The following is a 21,121-nucleotide window of genomic DNA, read 5'->3' as shown; positions in this document are numbered from 1 at the left end:
CTATGGTGTCCAGACGCTCTCTCATGGATGCATCCAGCCAGACCCCATGGACTTGCAGATGTCAAGTTTGCTTAGGTGTTGTCTAACCTGATCCTCCTTCACCAAGGGAGAATTTTCTTTCCAAGACTCCTTCACCCTGTTCTGTGTCAGAGAACCCTGAGGGCTGGTCATATCAGTGACAAAGAAGGCATTTGATAGCTTTGCCTTCTCTACATCACTCGTACCAGGGTCACCCTCCATTTACTAATGGGCCCACATTATCCTTTTTCTTTTCTTCTGTCCTTGATGTGTTTTACGAAGCCCTTCTTGTTGTCTGTGACATCCTTGGCCAGATTTAATTGCAGATGGGCCTCAGACTTTCTGATCTCATTTCTACTTACTCTGACAGTTCTCTATATTCATCCCCTGTGGCTTGATGCTGCGTCTAACTCCTGTGTATTTTCTGTTCATGATTGAGTAATGACAGGAGTTCTTTGTTCATCCATGCACGTCTCCCACCGGCTTTGCCTGATTTCTTGCTCATTGATATGCATCATTATTTGTTCTGGAGGAAGTCATCTTTGGATATCAACTACCTCTCTTGGACTCCTCTTCCCTGCAGGGCCTGTTTCCATGGGATTCTTCCAAGACCATCCCTGAAGCAGCTGACATCAGCTCTCCTGAAGTCCATGGTTGTAGTCTTATTTGCTGTCCTGCTTCCTCCTTTCCTGATAAATAGTTTCACATTTTCATGGTCACTGCAGTCAAGGCTGCCCTCAACCTTCACATCTCCAAGAAGGAGATGGTGTTAATATGAGCTTGAGCAGCTCACCGTTCCTTGTGGGATCCTCTACTACCTTGACAGGAGATTTTCATCAAGGCTGTCAAAGGAACACCCTAGACTATTTGTGCTTTGCTTCTCCAGCAGATGGCAGAGTAGATAAAGGCCCTCTTAAGAACCTGTGCCTGTGACCTTGAGGCTGCCTAAAGCTGCCTGGAGAAAGCCTCTTCCTCCTCCAGGTGATCAGGCAGCCTGTAGTAAGCACCCACAGCAGTGTCACCTTTATTAACCTGCTCTTTGATCTGAGCCCATAAACTCTCAACTAGCTTGCCATCCATCTCAAGGCAGATGTCAGTACATTTCAAGTGTTGTCTCATATAGAGAGCAACTCTACTCCATAGTTGACCACAAAAAATAGATACAATTTAGCTTTCTTATAATAAGGGAATTTTTTTCCACTTCTAATAAATCTAATAAAGTAACAATATTTTAATGAATATCAAATCATGCAGGTAAAAAACTTTGTGCATTCAGTGTTCACTTGGAAAGAGAATATGAAATAAATCAATCATTAAATATTTCTGCTGATTTTTCAATGAAATCCTATGGAGACAAGCAAAGGAATAAGAACCTATTTGAGGAATAATTCGTTTCTTCATGAACAAAATTTGCCCCAAAAATATATAACTTTAAAACTGCAAATATTGGTATAATTTAACAAATTAAAAATTAAAGCATTTAGTAGGGTATCCTATATATATATCATATATATATATCTCATATATATATATATCATATATATCATATCCTATATATATATCATGCTTGTGACATTACAAAACTGCTGTTTCCAATGTAGTTCCCCATTTTGAGACATCAATCCATAATAATCACATTACTAAAGCACAAGCATGACCTCTTCACGATCTCTTCATTTAAAGTGAAGACAATGAAAGAGGAATTATTTTAAATACTAAGAAAAACAAAACTTCCTCAAATTGTTCTGATTTATAAGAGGCAGATGAGAACGATGTTTACACACAGATGATCTACAGACATCTATGATCTTAAGTCTGCTGACTTCTAAGTGTGCCTCAAATTCAATTTTTTTTTCGGAAATGTAAAAAGAAACAAGCAAACAAACAACCCTCCAATTAATACTGAATAAAGTATACTTTTTTCTGTTCTCGGGGTTTTTCTTGCTTATGTCAGGATCCTCTGTGTTAGATGCAATAACCATTGGTAGGGAACCATAAGACATTTATCACAGGAGATCTTTAAAGATGAGTGTTTAATCAGAGTCTCCATGGCAAACAGTAAGAAAGAGATAAGAAGCTCATTAGTCCATAATCACATTTAGCAACCTTTTGCAGAATTCTGTGTTGGATAATTGTATTAGGCAAAAGTAGGAGAGATTTATTTTAATGGAATCACAAGTGTCTGTTTTATGTATAAAGTTAGATATTTCTGATATAAAATACTGACTCATGAAGGAACTCTTGCAAATAATTGGTTATTTTTCTTTTATTGGACATGGCCCAAAAAAACAAACAAAAATTTGTGCATTGAGGCTTTAAGCCATTATGTTAAGATTTAAATCAATAATCTGTCGCATTCTTAGGTTATTTTTCTGTAATTTGTAACCACCACTATAAAAATATATACCTTGTTTTGTTGTTTGTTTTTTTTTGTTCATCAGACTTTTACCCCTTAAGTTCCTCAATGCTATTGATTAAAGAATTGTCTTCTCAAAAAAATTTTTTTCTTCTGCATGAGATTCTGCAGTAAATCAAGCTGTTGTCTTAATCCTCTTTCACAGAGAATGCAGAAGTTTGAGTCCTTCAGTCTCTAGACAAAATGACAATTTTGGAACCTAACAATTCGTTTTCTCTTTTTCTGAATAATTTCCAATTTTTAAACTTTATTTTGCTTTAAGAAATAACACTATGCAGATAATGACATCTCTTATTAGGAGTTTAAAAAATTTGTTTTCATATTCTCATATAGTAGTCTTCTTAGAAACTAGTAATGTCTAACCACAGGGCTACTTTGGGAGTTTGTCATACCAGTTTAGATTTACAGAGTATATTTTCATCTCCCCTTGGAGCAAAACCAAAATATATGCAAAGATCTCCTGAAAAATCTTGTATCAAAAAGAAGAATATGTAACTCATTCAAGAATACAATTTTTTATGCCACTCATTTAAAAATTGACAGATTGAGAATTTGAGCAATGGAGCCCATTAGACTTCAATTTTGTTACAAATGTAAGTCTTTTGCAAGTTAACATATTCTCATCATATCTTTTGCACTCTCATCTCCAGAAACAAAATTTGTATATATGCCTTGATTTTATATCTCCTTCATTATTAGCTAGTAGTTTTCTGGGAAGTAGGAGTAGAAGATTCATAAGTTATAAATATTTTTCCTGGAAAATAGTGTTATTAAAAATAAGTTTGTAAGTTTTTCAAGAGCATGGATAAGCATATTAAATAGCTCTAATCCAGGAACAGGAAATGAAAGTACAGTATTTCCAATGACAAAATTTTCTCATACATAATCAATTTTTTGCAGTGCTGGTTAACTATGTTTTAACCAACCTGTATTTATTAGAGTGGCAATTTCAGCTGGAATATTTCTGTAGCCTCTGCAATGCCTCATCCATGTTTCCAGACAAATATAAATGTTGCATTTGTAAAATTAACCTGTGAATCTAGAATCCCAATATTACCTGACATGTTGTCTTTGGTTGTGTCTAGCAGTGATACTGCTTTCATTTTATTGGCATAACCTCCATTTGCTGCTCTACAAACATTATCTTTAAAAATATTTCTCTCAGCAAATAAGATTTACCCATAACACCGGATGTCCTACTGCTGCTATATATCTAATATGAGCAAAGGAAAAGGATTTGACCTACAATATTTGTTAGAATACAAGGGATATCCTATATAGGAATCTTAAGATGATGTAGCCTGACTGACAATGAGGTATGACCCTGTAACTCAGTTTTTGTGGCAGTTTCATATTTCTGTTTTCTCAGTAGCCAAGTTACTACTAGACAAAAAAAAGTCAGTTCTTAGGAAGCACTAACAGATCCCAAATGTAAATTCCCATAGTCGCACATATGTTGTACACAGACATTTATATTCTACTTATTACTAGGTATCTAGATCTTATGACATAACATAGATTTTTCTTAAATTATGATAATTTTAGTAGAATATTGACCTAAAAATTAGTAGGTATATATGTTGAGATACATCATATATGTGAGCAAGAGATTAAAATATTCAAAAGAGGGGTTCTTCAGCCACAATTTAAAATTTAAATATTAATACAGAGATTAAAAATTGTTAATACTAATGTGTATATTGAAGAACATTACTGTAGGATTTGCCTTACCTCTACAGATAGGAACAGGGAAGTCCCACGATGCTGTATTGACAGAGTTGGCTATGCAAGTAAGCTGTGGGTGTCCATCCAAAATATATCCAGTTACACAGCTGTATCGGATTTTGTCACCAACATCAAATCTTGTACCATACAAAATACCTTTGGGTGGAACTCCTGGATTGCCACAGGAACTACTCTGTAATTCTGGAAAATATATATATTTATGACTTTAAATATTTTTATAGTTAAAATGTTGTTATAAATATAAGCTTCATTTTGCTAAGGAATATAGAACACAAATTAAGGCAGCTTTGGACAGATAGACTGTTTTTATGGATATTATGCAACCCTCAACATTGAAAATCCTTTAGTGACTTAGTGTAATTAACATTTGCTTAAGTACCCACATATCCAAAGGTAGATGAAAATAAGCATCAAGTTTTCCTCAAGCTCCAGCTATCAATATATTCATGCAATTTTTTTACTAAATTGATACAAAATAAATCATTACATATGAACAGGAAACAAAGCAACTTGATATATTTCTGACTTTTGAGTTATACAAATGTGAAACAATAAACAAAAGTGTAATACAAACATGAAAGAACATCAGATTCAAACTGAACAAAATTCGGAAGAAAAAATAAAATTATTCAGAACAAGAGAAAATTGTAACAAGCATAAGCCTGAGCATGATCAGGAAGCTGTTTAATGATTTAATAGATTTTAGATAATGAGGAAAACAGAAGAGATACTGTGGGTAACTGATTTCTGAGCAAAGAATCAGTTAATTTAATCATGTGAAATACCACAGGCCCGGTAACTTCTATAATACAGAGCTTTAAACCACTAAGAATCCAAAATGACTCATGGCTGCTCTCAGTCTGATCTCTGAGGCCATTAATTAGAGTTCAGTTTCAGTAACTGGTACTCACACTTCAACCATGTACCCTTTTGACTGGTTCAGCATCATAAATAACTTGATTACAACATTTTCAATCATTTGCTACCAAAGTCCTTTAGTTAATGGACATTAAAACATAGATTTTGTGCAAGTGTGAACAAAAGATGTTTCATAATCTCATCCTGAGCTCTTCAAAGCTTGTACCAAGTATAATTATCAGCCTAATGCTAAAGGGGAAGAGGCAAATCAGGTAAATTTGTATTTGGAGTCATACCAAATTTCCTTAATCTAAAAAGGAAAATTGTGGAAGAAGAGAGGATGGTGTATGTATTGTTTTAATATCTTTTCCTGAATTTCATGTGACTAAAACATTCTTCAGTAGCTCTGATGTGCTCATGAGTGTGTGCACAACATATTTAAATATCTAAGCTGCTATAGGTTTCAATTAAAGAAAAAAGATATAAACACTTATTAAAACAATCAGTATGTCTCCCAAAATTCATTACATTCTCAAACTTCAATGCCCAGAACTATGAAGAACTAGGACATACTGCTAGATTTCTTATATCAGCCATTAAAAAAAATTATGTAACAGTTATTAAGAGGCAGAATCCACTATAATCATAAGTACATATATAAACACTACATATAAAGTATATGCTAACAATGAATTAATTTGTAAGATTTTATTTACCAATCATGCTTTGATGTGAATATGTTAAATAGGCATATTAGTTACTGATGTCATTGCTGCTATTTCCTGCTTTCTCTTACACAATAAACTGTGGGTTTGGATTTGACTTTCATTACCTTGCACAATGACAAAACACAGAAGTAAGAAAGTAGTTTATCTCACCATGGTCACTTCAAAGCTCACCTAAAGAATTCTTATGTTCTTATATTCTGATATTCTTACCACTGTTTTAATGAAGCGTTCTGTGCTGAAACAACACTCCCTTGCCCTCAAATCTGCTTGCAAGCTCTACAAAGAAGGAAATGCTACAGCTACTCTTGCATATTTGTGTGAAAGAATTTCTTTTAAATCCTCTAACAGTTTTCAAGGCTATTCAATTTGTTATTTATCATCACAGCATGTCAAAATGAAGGTAAGAATATCATCCTGTGGATTTAGGTTATCATATGAATCATATTATTATAACTTGAAAACTCAGCCTGTACAGTGTTTTCATTTTCAACTTCTCCCAGAAGATGAAGTCTTTCAGAAGCCTGTATGTCTTAGGGATTTGTAAAAAGGCCACAGAAAGATTCCCTGTCCTTTGAAATAAAAAAAATATAAAGATTAGCAATGTCAGTACCTAAAATTGCTTCCTTTACTTTTACTGCTGTCTCACCAAGAATTACCCACAGAAGGCAATTTATTCTTGTGAAATTACATTTTATTTTAATGCACTAATTAAAAATCATGCTCCTTCTAAAATAAAACTAATTTTCAAGTTGCAATTCTATATGACTCATGTAAAAGGAATTCTTGGCATTTTTCATTAACTTTTTAAATTTATGAAAGCGGCCTGGGAGTATGTTACTACTTCTAACCCTTCAAGCCATTTTGTTCCTGATTCTAGATAATAGAGTAGAAAAAATAAATTGTACACTTTTATGTATATTAATTTATTCTGTGAGTATTTTCATTTTGAACATCTACAGGTTCCTTATTTGGGGACAAGAGGGAGAAAATTTATCCAGAAACTGCATTTGTCTTTGAGAGGTAGTATTTATTTTCAAACTGAATGTGAGACTGTACTACCAACTCCCTGACATTTAAAGCTATGGATTGTTACTCTAAGATTGTCATCTGTCAGGGAGCACAGGAGTTGCCAAACAAGGTTGTAATTTTTATTCAGCTCTGCACAGATTCTTGACTTCAGTGACATTTTGATAATCACTAATGATATGAAGAGTGGGAAATTATTTCCTTTTAAATTTGCCATCTTGTAGTTTGGTTGAACTTCTCCTTGTTCATGGAGTCTGAAAGCAAGCGTATTTGAATTTTTTACACCTTCCCACCTTTTTTCATTTTTTGTGTATGATTCCTCATCTCCTTTTCAAAGCAAGCTGCCCCAATTGTTTCAATCTCTCTCCAAGCAGGAATTTTCTTTGTCCTAGATTTAATTTTGTAAACAAGGTATGTATGAACATATTTGTCTTCCTTTTTTTTTCTTTAACATAATGTTAAAACAGGGAGCTTAAAATATCCTTCAATGCTGTTCAATAAGTTTCTATTGATTTAATTCTTATTAATGCTGATGTAAATTCCATTACAAAGCTGTGGGTAAAATGTATCTGGGAGAGTTCTGCTTAACAGGAGTGGACCTACTCCTTTAAAAACTTTAATTAGTGTAAATTCAGCCCCTTATGGATACTAATTAATAAGATATTCCAATTCAATGACATTAAACATAATTTATTTCATTATGATCCCATTTTTCCCAAAATAAAGTGAGAAGTACTGTCTATACATACATATTCATGAGTACTCACTTACTGAAAGACCTATGTAATATCCCAATACAGGCTAGTGCTGGTTTTATGCAGTACTTTTGAAATTAAATACTCCTGGTATCCCTACATTCCCAGTTTGGATATCTCCCCCTATTTCTGCATGGTGCCAGTTGTAGACAGTTCACTTGTGTCGATTAATCCAAAGAGTAATTCCTCTGCCATGCAAACGTGAATATGAATATGTTATTCTGGAGACCACTCCAGTGGTCATGACATGTCAACAACATGTTGACAGGACGTGGTGTGCTGGAAATATTAGAATATGTCTGTACATGGTTATCCTTGGAAAAGCCATGCACATGTACTTTGACTTACTGACAAGCAAGAACGCTTTGGTATTGAAGACTCAAGGCTGATTTCAGTCCTGCATGTACATGCTGCACATGTGTGTGGCTATAGGGAGAGCTATACATTCTAAAGGTCACAAATACTAGGACAAATGATGTCTTAAAATAAGAAGTAGCCTGAAATTCCCTTGTTCAAAATTAATTTATATTGGATCTTATAACATTTTGTTTTAGTTGTCCATTGTTATCCAAAGATTTTATAAACTAAAAAAGTAACTTAAATACATAGCTTCTAACTCATAATATTTTGCTTTTTATCTCAAAACTTATATTTTGCTTACTTTCTATTCTGTCTTCATTCACATGGCTCTGAATATATGAGTAAGCATGGTCTAGATTCAAATCTAATAGGGACCAGAAGAATTAACTGATGAGTTAATTAAATAATAATAAGAATATGTTGTCTTTCTACACACATATTGAAATATACATATACATGCATGTTTCACTTGAGATTACCAAGTGAAGGAAACCACAAGAAAAATTTGGAGCAGGCAATATAAATGTTGTGAAGGAAAAAAGATGAAAAACTTAATAGAAAAATGTCAATTTAACTGCATAAAAATGAAAAATTCAGAGAGCAAAGATACATAATAAATGAATGCTTCGAAAAATCTATCATAAACAGCACAGATATATTAAAACAGTTATTGAATTTTAAAATTTCCCTCCCCCAAAATCCAGGTCTTTCCTTCATAGAAGTTCAACAACAAAAATGCTTATCCCTTGATTCCAACAAATCTGTCAACTTAAGATGCAGGTACAGAATGAAGAGTCACTATTCTGGAATTCACTTTTGTTTACAACAGTGACAGAAACTGTTTGTCTGACAATCTAAACTCCTCTGAAGTTTTTCTTTTAATTTCTACATTTTTTGTGGATCAGTCAAAACAGACTGTCACATTCTGGTGTCTAACTTTTTAAATACTCAAGCAAGAGAAAGTGTGAGAAGTTTGGGTTTTTTTTTTCCCCAAATGAAAATAATGTTTTTTCCTTTTCCTGTTCTAAATCCTCATTCTTGGGTAATAGATGCAATAGTAACCTCACTGAGGATCTCTACTGTTCACTAAAGATCATGCTTCTAATTACATTGCAGTTTCCTGCCTATTTTTTAATGAATAACGTAATTTTGCTTTTTTCTACCTTTTGAGATTATTTTCATGTCAAAAACTGTCAGAGGAGCCTGTCTTGAGGGAACTTTAATTGTAGATTTTTTTTATACTGAATTTGATTTTGTTTCTAAGTACATTGAAACAATCACTGGATTTGTCTTCCTTGCCAGTAAGACAAGAATGTTTCTATTTATAGCATAAAGTCATATGCTATTTTAATAGGAACAAACTTATTTCAGCATTAAGGTAGAACTGCATTAACATAATTTTTCTACAATCAAGGGAAAAGCAAGAAGCAGTACAGAAAAAAACCCCTTCTGGCATATGTGAGGGAAACAAGGGATAATTACAATACTGTAGTCACATTAATACAGTGAGCATGAAAAATGTCCCGGGTTTGCAATGTATTCCCTTCACATGCAATACAGTGTTCAGGATATCTATTTAAATCAGCTGCAGATGCAGAGCAGCACTAGAGCATTAGAGCTGAAGGACCATGTAGAAAAAAAAATAGTGGCAGTCACTAATTTAACCACAGGGCATCCTAACCTGGAACCAAGTGAAACTGATAGAAAGATGACTACATGCTTCAGTACATATGGTTTAATCTGATATTTCCCCATCAGACACACTTCTGAAATGCTACCTGAAGGGAATGATGAGCAGGCAAATACCAGACAGTTATCAAAGCTGTACAGTTAACAGCACCAGCCACACTTCACCTTTACCAAATTCCACTTGAATAGAGCTTTATCTGCAGCAAATTCCTGCACAGCTGCTGAGGGCACCAGTTAAATCCCGAGTATGGTTGGGAGGTAGATGAACACAGTCCGTGGACTGAGGAAGACCATTGGAAACAACATGAAGTTTTGGCCGGGATGTAGAGTTGCAAGTATCACAGAGATAGCTGCATCCACACTCTTATGAAACTATTCAAGCAAATCAGTTTAATTTGAAGCCTGGGAATACTGTTTCTGCCACAGGTGGTGGTTATTCAGGTTCTCAGGTAGATAAAGCCCAGATAGATGCACCCTGCCTGCCATGAAAAGGCTGTGTAGATGTGTGTGTCAAAATGGGATTGTTCTAGTTAGACTGCAGTGTTTTCTGAGTACTTATTTTAATAACTGTATTCTGGAGGCAGCTGGGAAGAGGCTGTTGAAATTACCAAGACAATTATTTCAGAGCCCAAGACAATCTAAGGTAAAAAATAAACCGAAAATGTATACTTTATTGATAATCCTGAAATACAGATTTCTTACTAGATCTTTTAGAGTTTTATAAAATAATTAAATTTTCAGTTTCTGAAATATTATGGCATCAAATATCTCACTGTGTTACCTCTTTTCACTCCACCTTAGCCTCAATGCCTCATCTTATTTTACCTCATGCTAGGTAATATAAATGTTGCATTGTTACTGGCTGTTCTTACCTGAAGAATTCACAGTAACCAAATATGTTAAAAAGCTAATGAATATAGAAAAAATCAGTTTAGCTACTGAAGGAGGATGTCATAGCACAAATTGTGTGTGTTATTATATAGGCAGCATCTCCACACAAATTTTACAAGCAATAATAGATACATATGTCAAATAAATGCAATGAATTTTATATATTTGTTGTACTAGCATATCTAGTTTCCTACTGAAATTAGAGTTCCATTTTTTATTCCAAGGTGTAACAAAAATACTAGGAAGATGCATAGGTTTTATATGCAACATGATAGAATTTCTGAAATTAGAGAACAGAATATAATATCACATTTAATATAAAAGTATTGGGATTTCTAAAAGAAAAAAGAAGAAATTGAAGTTTCAGTGAGCACTGATAGACATTGCTACTTATAGCATTGACTCTTCAATCTTATAAAGGATAACTTGAAATATTTATATTTTAAATTATTATAAATTAGAGACTGGCTAGCCTTAAAGTAATGTATCTTCTCTTGGACCTTACTGTTGGCCAAGGTCAGTTGAACTGACCAATGTGTAGTCTGAGGATACAGCCACATGGCTAATCAATCATGCTTCATGTCTGACTTATTAGCCAAGGTTTCCCTGCTATAGGCCTTCTTCACAAATCGTGTCCTAACACAAAGGCAGAACTCGTGGTATGTTGTTGAACTCTTCAACTTACTTTAAAAAAGAGAGAAAAAAAAAAAAAAGAGAGTTATTTCTACTACTGTGATTCACTCAGAGTTTAAAAGTGGAATTTAATGCATAAGATGTGGATATGGGATGTCATAGACATGTTGCCGGACAGTAAAAGGGCACAAGGAAAAACAGTTTTCTCCTGAAGGGAACTTTGACACATGATAACTGGGCACTAGGTGGCACCTGAAACATTCAGAGCTATTCTATGACCTGGCAGAGTAGCAAGCATTCCTTACAGTATATCTCAGAGAATATTTCTATTTCTCATATCTATTCCATATACATTGTATATATCTGTAACATACATGCTTATGTGCAGAATTGCTATTAGGAGACACTGTGGTGCCCTGTTAGGAGGCCACACATTTGGGGCAATTCCATCACTTCATTGACTACCTGCTTCTTATAGTCAAAGGCCATGGTTTCTCTTACACTGAAATTTCAGTCTGGCTTCCACCATTACTGCTGGTATGAAAAACATGTAACAACATTGGTTACAGAAGACATGTTAACAAATTTAGACCTATATTCCTGTGCTTATGTCTGAAATGCTTCTGGTTTAGAAGAAGAAGAAAAAATACTAGGTAATTTTTCTGAATGTACTTATTTTTACAAATCATCTTTTTAGAAGACATAAACTCTTTATCCTTTTATGCATCAAGGTCTCAGAATATCAACTGAAATTTAAAATCCTTACTCCCAACTTCCATTTAAAGCATTTTTGTGAATGCTTCATGGTGCACCAGCATATCTTTAAGGCTATATATGGCTGTCATATAGTTTATTCAGTTAGACATGTTTTATTACATTGTATATTTGTCATTAGTATTTATTCATACTCTGAAAATGCATATTTGTAGTAATGTAGAAAAATTGTTAGCTAAAAGATTTTCATTCTAAAATTCATCTTACTGTTTATAAAAAAAAAAAAAAATCAAAATACCAAAATAAAATTTCTACTCTAGATTAGGATGGAAGTATAATCTCTTTTGTTTACATCAGACTGTATGTATTAAAGATTGTGTGTTCAGAATACAGATGAAAACAGTGTTGATACATTAAGCAAGAGAAAATTTATGAATAATAGTGTGCAACTAATAGTAGCAAAGGTCCTTTATTTTGATCATTTTATAAGTGTTTATGATACAACACAGAAATACATCCAAAACCTTGTATAATAAGGTACTATTTTCAGAGTAATTTTTCTAAATACAATCATACATTCAAGGTCTGAAACAGATGGCTACCTAATGAAGTCCTGTTTACTAGAAAAGGTCTCTCTGGTTAATGCTCATCTCAGGTATAAAATGAATTTTTCATTAAAATTGTCCAGATGAGAGAACATTTAAAAATATTAGATCAAGGATATTTGCATTATTCTGCTTTTAATGGTACTTACCCTGATAATTTCACAGGGCTAAAATGCATTATGGCTTATTGACTCCATTTCATAAGGTGAAATAATAGAATATTACTGATCTTGTCCAAATTACTTACATAATGATTCATTAACCAGGAAAGACGGTGTGATCAAATTAATGAATAGCAATGTGAATAAACATCTGCCAAAGGCCACTCATCAAGATCAAGCACAAAATCTTTGAATAACTTACATTCCATAAAAATCTTGTTTAATGAATCTGTGCTGAGATGTGCACCCACAATATTGTACCTTCCAAAAGTCATCTTTCTCCATTGGAGAAAAGGTACATTATACTGCAAACATGAAAAATTATATCTACCTCTCCTACCTATTCTAAATTTCCTTTTCACTTTTAGTAGGAATATCCAGATGTCCTTCACTTGAGAAGCAATTAATTGTAATGGTTGATTTATTTTAGAATTATGCTATCATTTTCCTATTGCAAGAACTAACATTAGAATCACAGAATCAGAGACTGATTTGGCTGGACCTTACAGATCATCAAGTTCTAGCACCTCTAGTATGGGGAGGGACACCTTACAGTATACCAGATTGCTCAAAACCCCATCCAACCTGGTCCTGAGCTCTGCCAAGACTGGGTCATCCATAACTTCCCTGGGTAACCTGTTCCAGTGTCTCACCACCCTCACAGTAAGGAATTTCTTTCTCGTGTTGGTGTTCAGCATCCTATTATCACCTCCGTTGCATGGGCTTGTGCAGTTCTTAGAGAACATCTCTCAAGTCTCAAAATTTGTGTGCTTTGCCTTATGCTGGAGGCAAGTTCCCAAGCTCTCTGGCACATTTGGAAAAACATTTTCAGAATTCTGAAGCATGGGAGAGTGAAAGTAGTGTATTGTTTGTTGAAACATGACTTTGTTATGCAGAAATTATTTAAAACTTTCTTCTCTTCTAAAGAAAGAAAGAACTTTCAAGCTGATTGATGTACCAACATTCTTCCACAAGCAAGTCTCACTTGGCATAGTGGGCACTGATTTATATAAGCTATCCTTTGTAGATCTCAAGGAAAGTGGCTAATTTACACTATTATCTCTTTTTAATAGTGAAAAAGTAAATAACAGATCAATGTGAATGTTTCAGGACACTAATGATTCTGGGCTCTGAACTATTATGGGTATAATTTTTTTTTCCCCAGACATTTTACTATCAAAAGGTCCTATTTTCAATTTCTAGTCTGAGTCTTCTATACTGGGATCAGAGATCAAACAACTTTATTTGCTTTTTCCTGCTTTAAAATAACTGGTTTGAGACATAAGTAGTAAAAGGCATTTAATCTTATTTTATAGATGTAATGATGGAGACTAACTGCCGAGTAATTCATGTGATGTAAACATATAAACTTTCTTTCTTCAAAGACTCCTTTTGTAACTAATATAAGCTAGAATTAACATAGACAGTCTTCATATGGGCAGCCAGAGTCAGAGTTGTTTTTATTCCTATCCCTTCATGCTATCTTCTGTGGGTCATTCCTCTCTCGACTAATATGTTATTGGACTGAGTAGAAGTGGTCATAATTTCAGAGGAGAGAAAGGATTATCATTCAGATAACTCAAGATTTGCATTAACTTCACATTAAACATCTGTGTAGGCCACTATTTCTCTTGCTGTCTCTACATGACAGGTTAATACTGAAACAGTTGTGACACTCAAGTCTTTGAACTTACTGGTATTTCTGTATTGAAAAATGGCTTGAACAACGCCCTGTCAGCTTCTACTTTTAAATACTTTCAATACTCTCTGCTTTTATTGAGCAAAAGAAAAATGTTCTAGGAAAAGCCTGCTGCAGTACTGCACAAATCACTGTTTGACAGAGCTTATGAAGTGTTTGTTGTGGTGCTAACTCACTGAAAGATCATATATCTTACAGAGATCTTTGCAAAACTTCTTTAAAGAGTGACAGATTGGTGTGTTAGAAGAGCTAAACAGCGTCAAAGAAATATATGTTGTACAAGTAGGCTGTTAACACAGTGTGAAATGGTAGGAAATACGCAGAAATCTATCCTCTGGTCTATATCTGACTTGCTCAGTCATGTGATATTCTACATTATTACTTTCTACATTAACGTATAAGGAGAAAAACAGTTGCCAGTGTCAATTGACAAATACCCCCTATTTTCAGGTTAATTTTCCATTTTTGTTGGACAGACACTACCAAACTGATGAACATTTCATGTTTTTCCTCCTTTTTCTCCTGCAAAATAAAGATGAACAAGAAAAATAAGAAAAAAACTTCTTTTTAATTTTTTTTCAACAAATTTAGAAAGATGTTTTCATTCAGGAAAACAAATCTATTTTCATCAGACACATTTGTAACAATTGAAGCACTTTTGCAATTAACATTGACTTGGTTATCAGATGTTATCTGAATTCATGTATTGGCCAAATGTAAACAGAAGGCTATAAAGAAAATAAAAAAAAAAAAAGAAAAAGATTGAGTCAGGAAGTCTGCAGATGTCTGGATTTATTTGTGTCTCAGCACCCTGAATGCTCAGTCCAACATTCTTTTGCAATATGTTTTGCTGAAACAAGTTTGTTATTTGGGGATAGCATCTGGAAATTCTGAAAAATATTTATTCTTTTTCAATTATTCAAATATTTACTAAAAGACATATGACACTACATAGACAGGACTACAGTGTTCGTGTGATTTCTGGAGTATCTACCTTATTTCAAGGAAAATCAAGCAAGGCTTCATTATAACATATTTTTTTCTCTCTACATACAGTTTATATTAAGAACATATATATGTAGCATATAATAGATCTGTATGTATATATAAAGCTGCAACTTTTGATTATAGTTTTGATTCTTTTTTTTTTTCTAGTAGTTTATTCCTTTTTAAATATCTTACTTCTTTAATGCTCTGACTTCTCTTACATTGGCAACTTTTGCAAAAATATACTGGGAACATGCTGAGACATAAGCAAAAATGTATAATCTCAACTGCAATGAGTCTGCGTATTTCTGCTTTTCTGTGTTATATTTACAAGAGGATTTAAGTATAAAGTCTACAGTTACAGTAGACTACTGTAGTCAACAGTGCTGTTTTAAAAAGTTAACAATACCTAAATTAATCAGATCTACAAACTGGAGATAAATTGCAGATTAGCATGCCAAATTTATATTGTGTCCTCTCTTATCCACAGTTTTAAGGAGCATGTTTAATAAAGTTGAGAAAACTTCACTGGTAACTCTGGTACATTAGTTCTGTAACATCAAAAATTAGATTGAGAGTAAAGTATAAAAATTCTTACTGGTTTAAATTTTTTCATTTGCTTTTGTGAAATAAAAGGTATTTAGAAACAAAGTGATTTAATAAAATCAGGAATTACAAACTTTCTTTAGCAGCTGTTTCATTACATTGCTACATTGCTGATATAAGTATTTTTTCAACAAAATTACAATTTATGAGTCTATTTAGCTATTAAAATTGTTATTTAGTTGTGTTTGAAAAAAAGCTTAAATATGTGATTAGATATCAAGCTCTAAATGAATAAAGACTTTCTGTGCTTGGTGATGAAAATTATTATGGCTAAATAAAGAAATAAAACTTTTTATTACTTTCTATATTTCTATGTATATGTTTTACAAGGATTATATTTAGAAACTCATTTAAATTGTGAAGAGAAAATGTCTCAGACATAGTTTGCTCCTGAAAATAGATGGGTCAAATATACTTTTGGTTATGCAAAGCCGAACTAGTATAATATGTTTCCTTGAAAAAGTACATTCATCACTCTGCACTGCTTTCTGCTTCAATCCTTACTGAGATCAGTCTAGTCATGGTGGTATGAAAGGAAAACAATCCCCAGAACACCTCAAGAGTTTCACTGCAGCATCAAATATTTTTGCTTGCTCTTCAAAAATCAGTGCTCTTTTCAGCATTGCAGTCCTCTGGCTCACAGCCAAAACTCAAATTCTAAGTATCAGCAGTGTCCAGAAATGCCAGGTATTGTTTATAACTACAACTATTTTCTATTTGTACGTATCAGATTATCACACAACACTGAACTGGCCTTTATCACCACCGCATTGAAATAAAGAATAGTTTTTTACAAGGGTGTAGAAACAGATGTCAAGGCAACCTCAAATACATATCAATCCACTTACTGAATTCAAGAAATCAAAGTACACCATCTCAGTTCCTGGTGCCTTTCCTAAGTGCCGTTCCTTTCTGATCTATAATGGATCCATACTATATATTTTAGTCCTAACTAATCCTGTATCCATTTGAATGACATATTGACAATTACATAATCTTCACTTGAGAATTCAATTAATAACTCTTTTTTCAAATTTCTACACATTAAAATTCTTTAATTATGGGGATCCTCATTGCTTCCAGTTTAAGAAATAGTGTTTTCATTTAAATATCTCCCTACCCTTAACAAGAATGTACCTAGTGTGGAATATATAGTGTGGAATATGTAAGACATGCTTCACAATACAAGCTTTCCTTTTGAACATGAGCCATCTAGAATTTTTTTCTGAAAAGATAAACTCTGTAAGAAGAACAAAAAAAGAACCCCTAATTTATGAAGTAAATCCATATATCTATATGCTCATATCAGCTCTTTCTGATATTATGCTTTTTGGTTATCTGGTTTTTTGTGTCAAAACCACACTGGCCTCAGGTCACTTTAGAGGATTTTACATTGTCTGAGTCAACAGTTTTCAAGATATACAGTAAAAGATGGTGGTAAAATTACCAGAATGTCTAGAGGGCTCACACAGTGAATTTTTTCTAAAAGACCTTTCATATTTTAATTGCTCAAGAATGATGCTGCTTATTTAATGACTAGTTAAGATCTGTAGTGCTAATCATACTATCAGTAGATAATAGACATTACCCACGTGCTTTTGAAACTCCGCTATAAAATCATTAGATTTTATAGCTGAAAACCAAAATTACTGGAAGAAAAATGAAATTTTTATTCAGTTACAAATTTTAGACATTAGGCATGAATGTCATTTTCAAGGAAAAAATTATGAAAGGAGAAATTATTTTTTAGATATGTAAAGCACAAAGAAGTTGTGATTGCCTAGAAAAAGTATAATTTAAAAAACATCTGTCAAAAGAATCATTATTTCATTCCTTCTCATTGTGCTGATTGCCTTCCAGTTTTTGTAAGAGAGAAGAAAGAGTTTCTTCAATTACATGCTCTTTTAACCCAGAAGCACTTTCTAACATTTAGGACAGGCATAGGCCTTGCAGTGTCTCTTGTGTCCTTGGAATCAGCAGCAGAATCCTTGTGGGCAAAGGAGAGAAGAGCTCCTCATCTCACTCTCAGTGTTTGGTCTCACTCAGTTTGAGAAAGCAGTGGAAGCCTTCATCACTAAAGTACAGAAATTTCTTTCCACAGGTTTGAAAAGACATAGTCCTTTCTGGTAACTGCCCTTTCCATAACCACGGTCTCTGAAAGGTTGTCTAGACACTCCCGCTGAATTTGGCCTCTACAGTTCTTCTGTGTGACATCCATAATAAGACAAGGTAATAAAACACACAAAGTTTAGCTTGTTCAAGTTTTAAGATTCTCTTGAGTGTAGAAAAATTACAAAATGTTTCAAGGTTTTCAGACAGGAAGAAAAGTTCCTCACAGAATTGAAAATTTGGAAAATGGGAAAAATTCACCTTAAACATGAAGTTAAGCATTACAAACAACAGAAAATATGACACCCTTTGTTAAATACATCTGCATAATGATAAGAAATCCACTTTGCAATATCAAAGGAAATCTGTTTCTCAAGCTAAATGTTACATATAGACACTGTAAATCACCTGGACACAATTTTAAAAAGACGCACTTTTAAAGGCACTTCTGAAGAAGAATTCCGTGAAGTTGGGTAGTAAATATGGCATACCTTGGCAAATAGGTTCACTTAATCATTTAAATATATCATATGCATGAAAAATATTCAGGTAAGAGCTGTATTGTTAAATAACTTTATCATTGTGTTTCATGCATTGATATATTATTACCTCAAACTTTTTCATTGCATAAGTACTTATCTGTCCTTAAACATTTCTTAAAGAGATTACTATTTTGATTGAAGTAACATTGTTTTGAGATGGTTTTCATTTGAATAATGTTTACTTGGTGAAATTAATTAGCTTTTAGTTTGCTAAATGTACTTTGGTATTTATACTATTACATCTTCCTAGAATTCAGAGTTACTTTTTCCTCAATTCAGAGTTTACTTGGGGTTTAGTCTATTTGCATTTTGGCTTTCAACAGTCTTGCTTTCAGCAACCTTTCCTGGTCAAAACTGACTGCCTTATCATTCTGGAAATACAATTCAATTTCTCTTTTGAAATCACATTATAGCATATGGTGCACTACTTAGATACTGTTTTGGATTAAGTAATTACCTAAATGTTTTTTTATGAAGCTGATAAATTCCACTTTTTCCTCAGCTGTCTGTTTTCGAAGTGTCTTTACTCAGGATAATATCTTGAAATCACAGATATAACCTAGTATTTAAAATGAAGAACATTATCAAGATATTGTGTCTTGGGTTAGAAAATATCTTTCTTTTCAAAACAGTTCAGAAGAATGAATTACTCCTACTGTAATTGGCTGGGATAAAGGATTTAATATTGGTTTGGCATGAAGGTATCATGACATTTTTAAAGGTTTTCTTGGAATCTGTATTTTACTTCTATTTTTCTGATTATAACACTAATTTAGCAATCCCATAATTTAGTGCTATCTCTAAGGAAAAATTACAGCTGAGAAGAGCTATTGCAAATGGATCTTTGAGCAGCAATCTGGAGAATATAGGGATTTTGCATATAAATTGAGACATACAAAGGCTTGCTGTAGCTCTCTCATTATCATCAGGCCACGCTATTCATTGCAACTTGCTGCCACAGACATGAAGCTTCTACAGGCAACAGCAAGGGATTTTGAGGGCACAAAATGTTTTGATTCTTTTAATGTAGGGAATATTTCAATTACAAAATGCACATACTGCCATGTTCCGAGCATGGTAAATAGGATGCAAAATAGAATCAAAACAGAAGAGAGTCTGTTACAGAAGGAACAGAACTAAAAATTTCTTTATCACTATAAACTTTATGTCTGTCTTCCTGGATTTTTTCTTTGATCTTAATTAGAATTAGTCCTTGTTTTAAACTATCATTTAGCTCTACTACACAGAAAGTTGGTAAAATACTCTCAAGGGCAGGAAAGTGGCACAGGAGTGAAAGGAGTGACAACGTCCTCTTTACCACAAGAAGCAGAGGAAGGGTAATAAGTTGCAAATATTTCTTGGTATTTTGTGATATTTTTATGATGAAATATAACTATGGTAATGGAGCCATGGTGTCCTACTGTGCAAATTTCCTTTATCTTTTTTTTTTTCCTTCAATTTTCTGCAATGCCAGAGATTTGCAATATTAGTGATCATGCAGATCTTTATGTATTTCAGGATATTGATTGCTATATACTTCATAATCATATTATTCATGATGTTGAACGGCAAAGCAAAGATCTCATCAATGCTGCCGTAAATTTGGAATTATGCAGATGTATTGATTTCAAAGTGGGACAATTGCCCCAAGGCATAGGTTAAATTAATATCAACAGCATCACTAACTTGTAAAGTATTTTGCATTTATATCAATTTCAAATTAAACCAGATTTAGCCTGATGTATTTTATAAACTAAAAGAAGCTAGTAGGTTAATATAATATTCAGTTATTTCTCTGCAGTAAGCATATAATTTGCTCTCATCCCATTCATTTACCTCTTTGTGTTTCTTAGTTTGTTTCTTTTTATATGTCTGCCAGAACAGTCATCTCTTGAATGACTTGAGAAATCAGAGTCTAAGGTTAGAAGTGACATGTCACGAACATCCTAAAACTTGGGGTTTTTAAACCTCAGATCAACAGAGTTAGATATATTTTAAGATGCCATCTGGTAGCTTTATACATAACAACACAGGTTTTGAAATTAAAGCATCTATTTATTAAACAATGATGGTTATCTTAACACAATTCACTTACTAGTAGTGGTGATTTGCATGAAATAAAAATTGTTAAGCAGCATTCAATTGATTTGTGATACTATACCAGCAATTGTTTGTTCTCTCATGTTTGATGTATAACATGTGAAATTTTATAGACAGAGCAAAGTTTCCAAATGACCTAGAAGCATATTAATTAACTTAAATAGTCAATCAGGATGCCAAACTACCATATACCTAACAATCTTTTTTTTTTCTTTTAAATGACTGTTTGTCAGCTGGACATGTACCTGCTCCTTTTTTCCAGCATAAAGATGCACCTTTCCTAGCTGCTTAAGGACTGTTCCTAAATCATGAAAGTAATTCATAAATGCCCTTTATCTTAAGATAAATGATACTTCATTTCATCTCCAATAATATGTACCTTGGAATGATTGGTTTTTTTCCAAGGCTAACAAATCATGCTAAAAGTGAGTCTACCTTTTTCTTGCCATAATTTTGAAATTGTTAACTAATTATTTTT

General features: G+C 33.3%; 1 protein-coding gene and 1 long non-coding RNA gene across 4 annotated transcripts in view; one reads left to right on the top strand and one right to left on the bottom strand.

Moving 5' to 3' along the window:
• CSMD3 (CUB and Sushi multiple domains 3) overlaps positions 1–21,121 on the bottom strand; it is a 574,655-nt gene that overhangs the window by 420,219 nt on the left and 133,315 nt on the right. For all 3 annotated transcript variants that reach the window (XM_086880080.1, XM_086880087.1, XM_086880091.1), the window contains exon 4: positions 4,166–4,360. In XM_086880080.1, the coding sequence (XP_086736206.1) occupies positions 4,166–4,360 (195 nt within the window). The remainder of the gene's footprint in view (positions 1–4,165; positions 4,361–21,121) is intronic.
• The window catches only part of LOC111925041 (uncharacterized), a 52,376-nt gene that overhangs the window by 25,239 nt on the left and 6,016 nt on the right, over positions 1–21,121 (top strand). The window contains exon 7 of the long non-coding RNA XR_015284207.1: positions 17,994–18,121. This is a non-coding gene — a long non-coding RNA (uncharacterized LOC111925041). The remainder of the gene's footprint in view (positions 1–17,993; positions 18,122–21,121) is intronic.

Source organism: Cyanistes caeruleus, chromosome 1, assembly GCF_971803275.1.
Source record: "Cyanistes caeruleus chromosome 1, bCyaCae1.hap1.1, whole genome shotgun sequence".
NCBI lineage: Eukaryota > Metazoa > Chordata > Aves > Passeriformes > Paridae > Cyanistes > Cyanistes caeruleus.
Note: the sequence above shows the minus strand (reverse complement) of the source record. Positions and strands in the feature narration are given on the sequence as shown.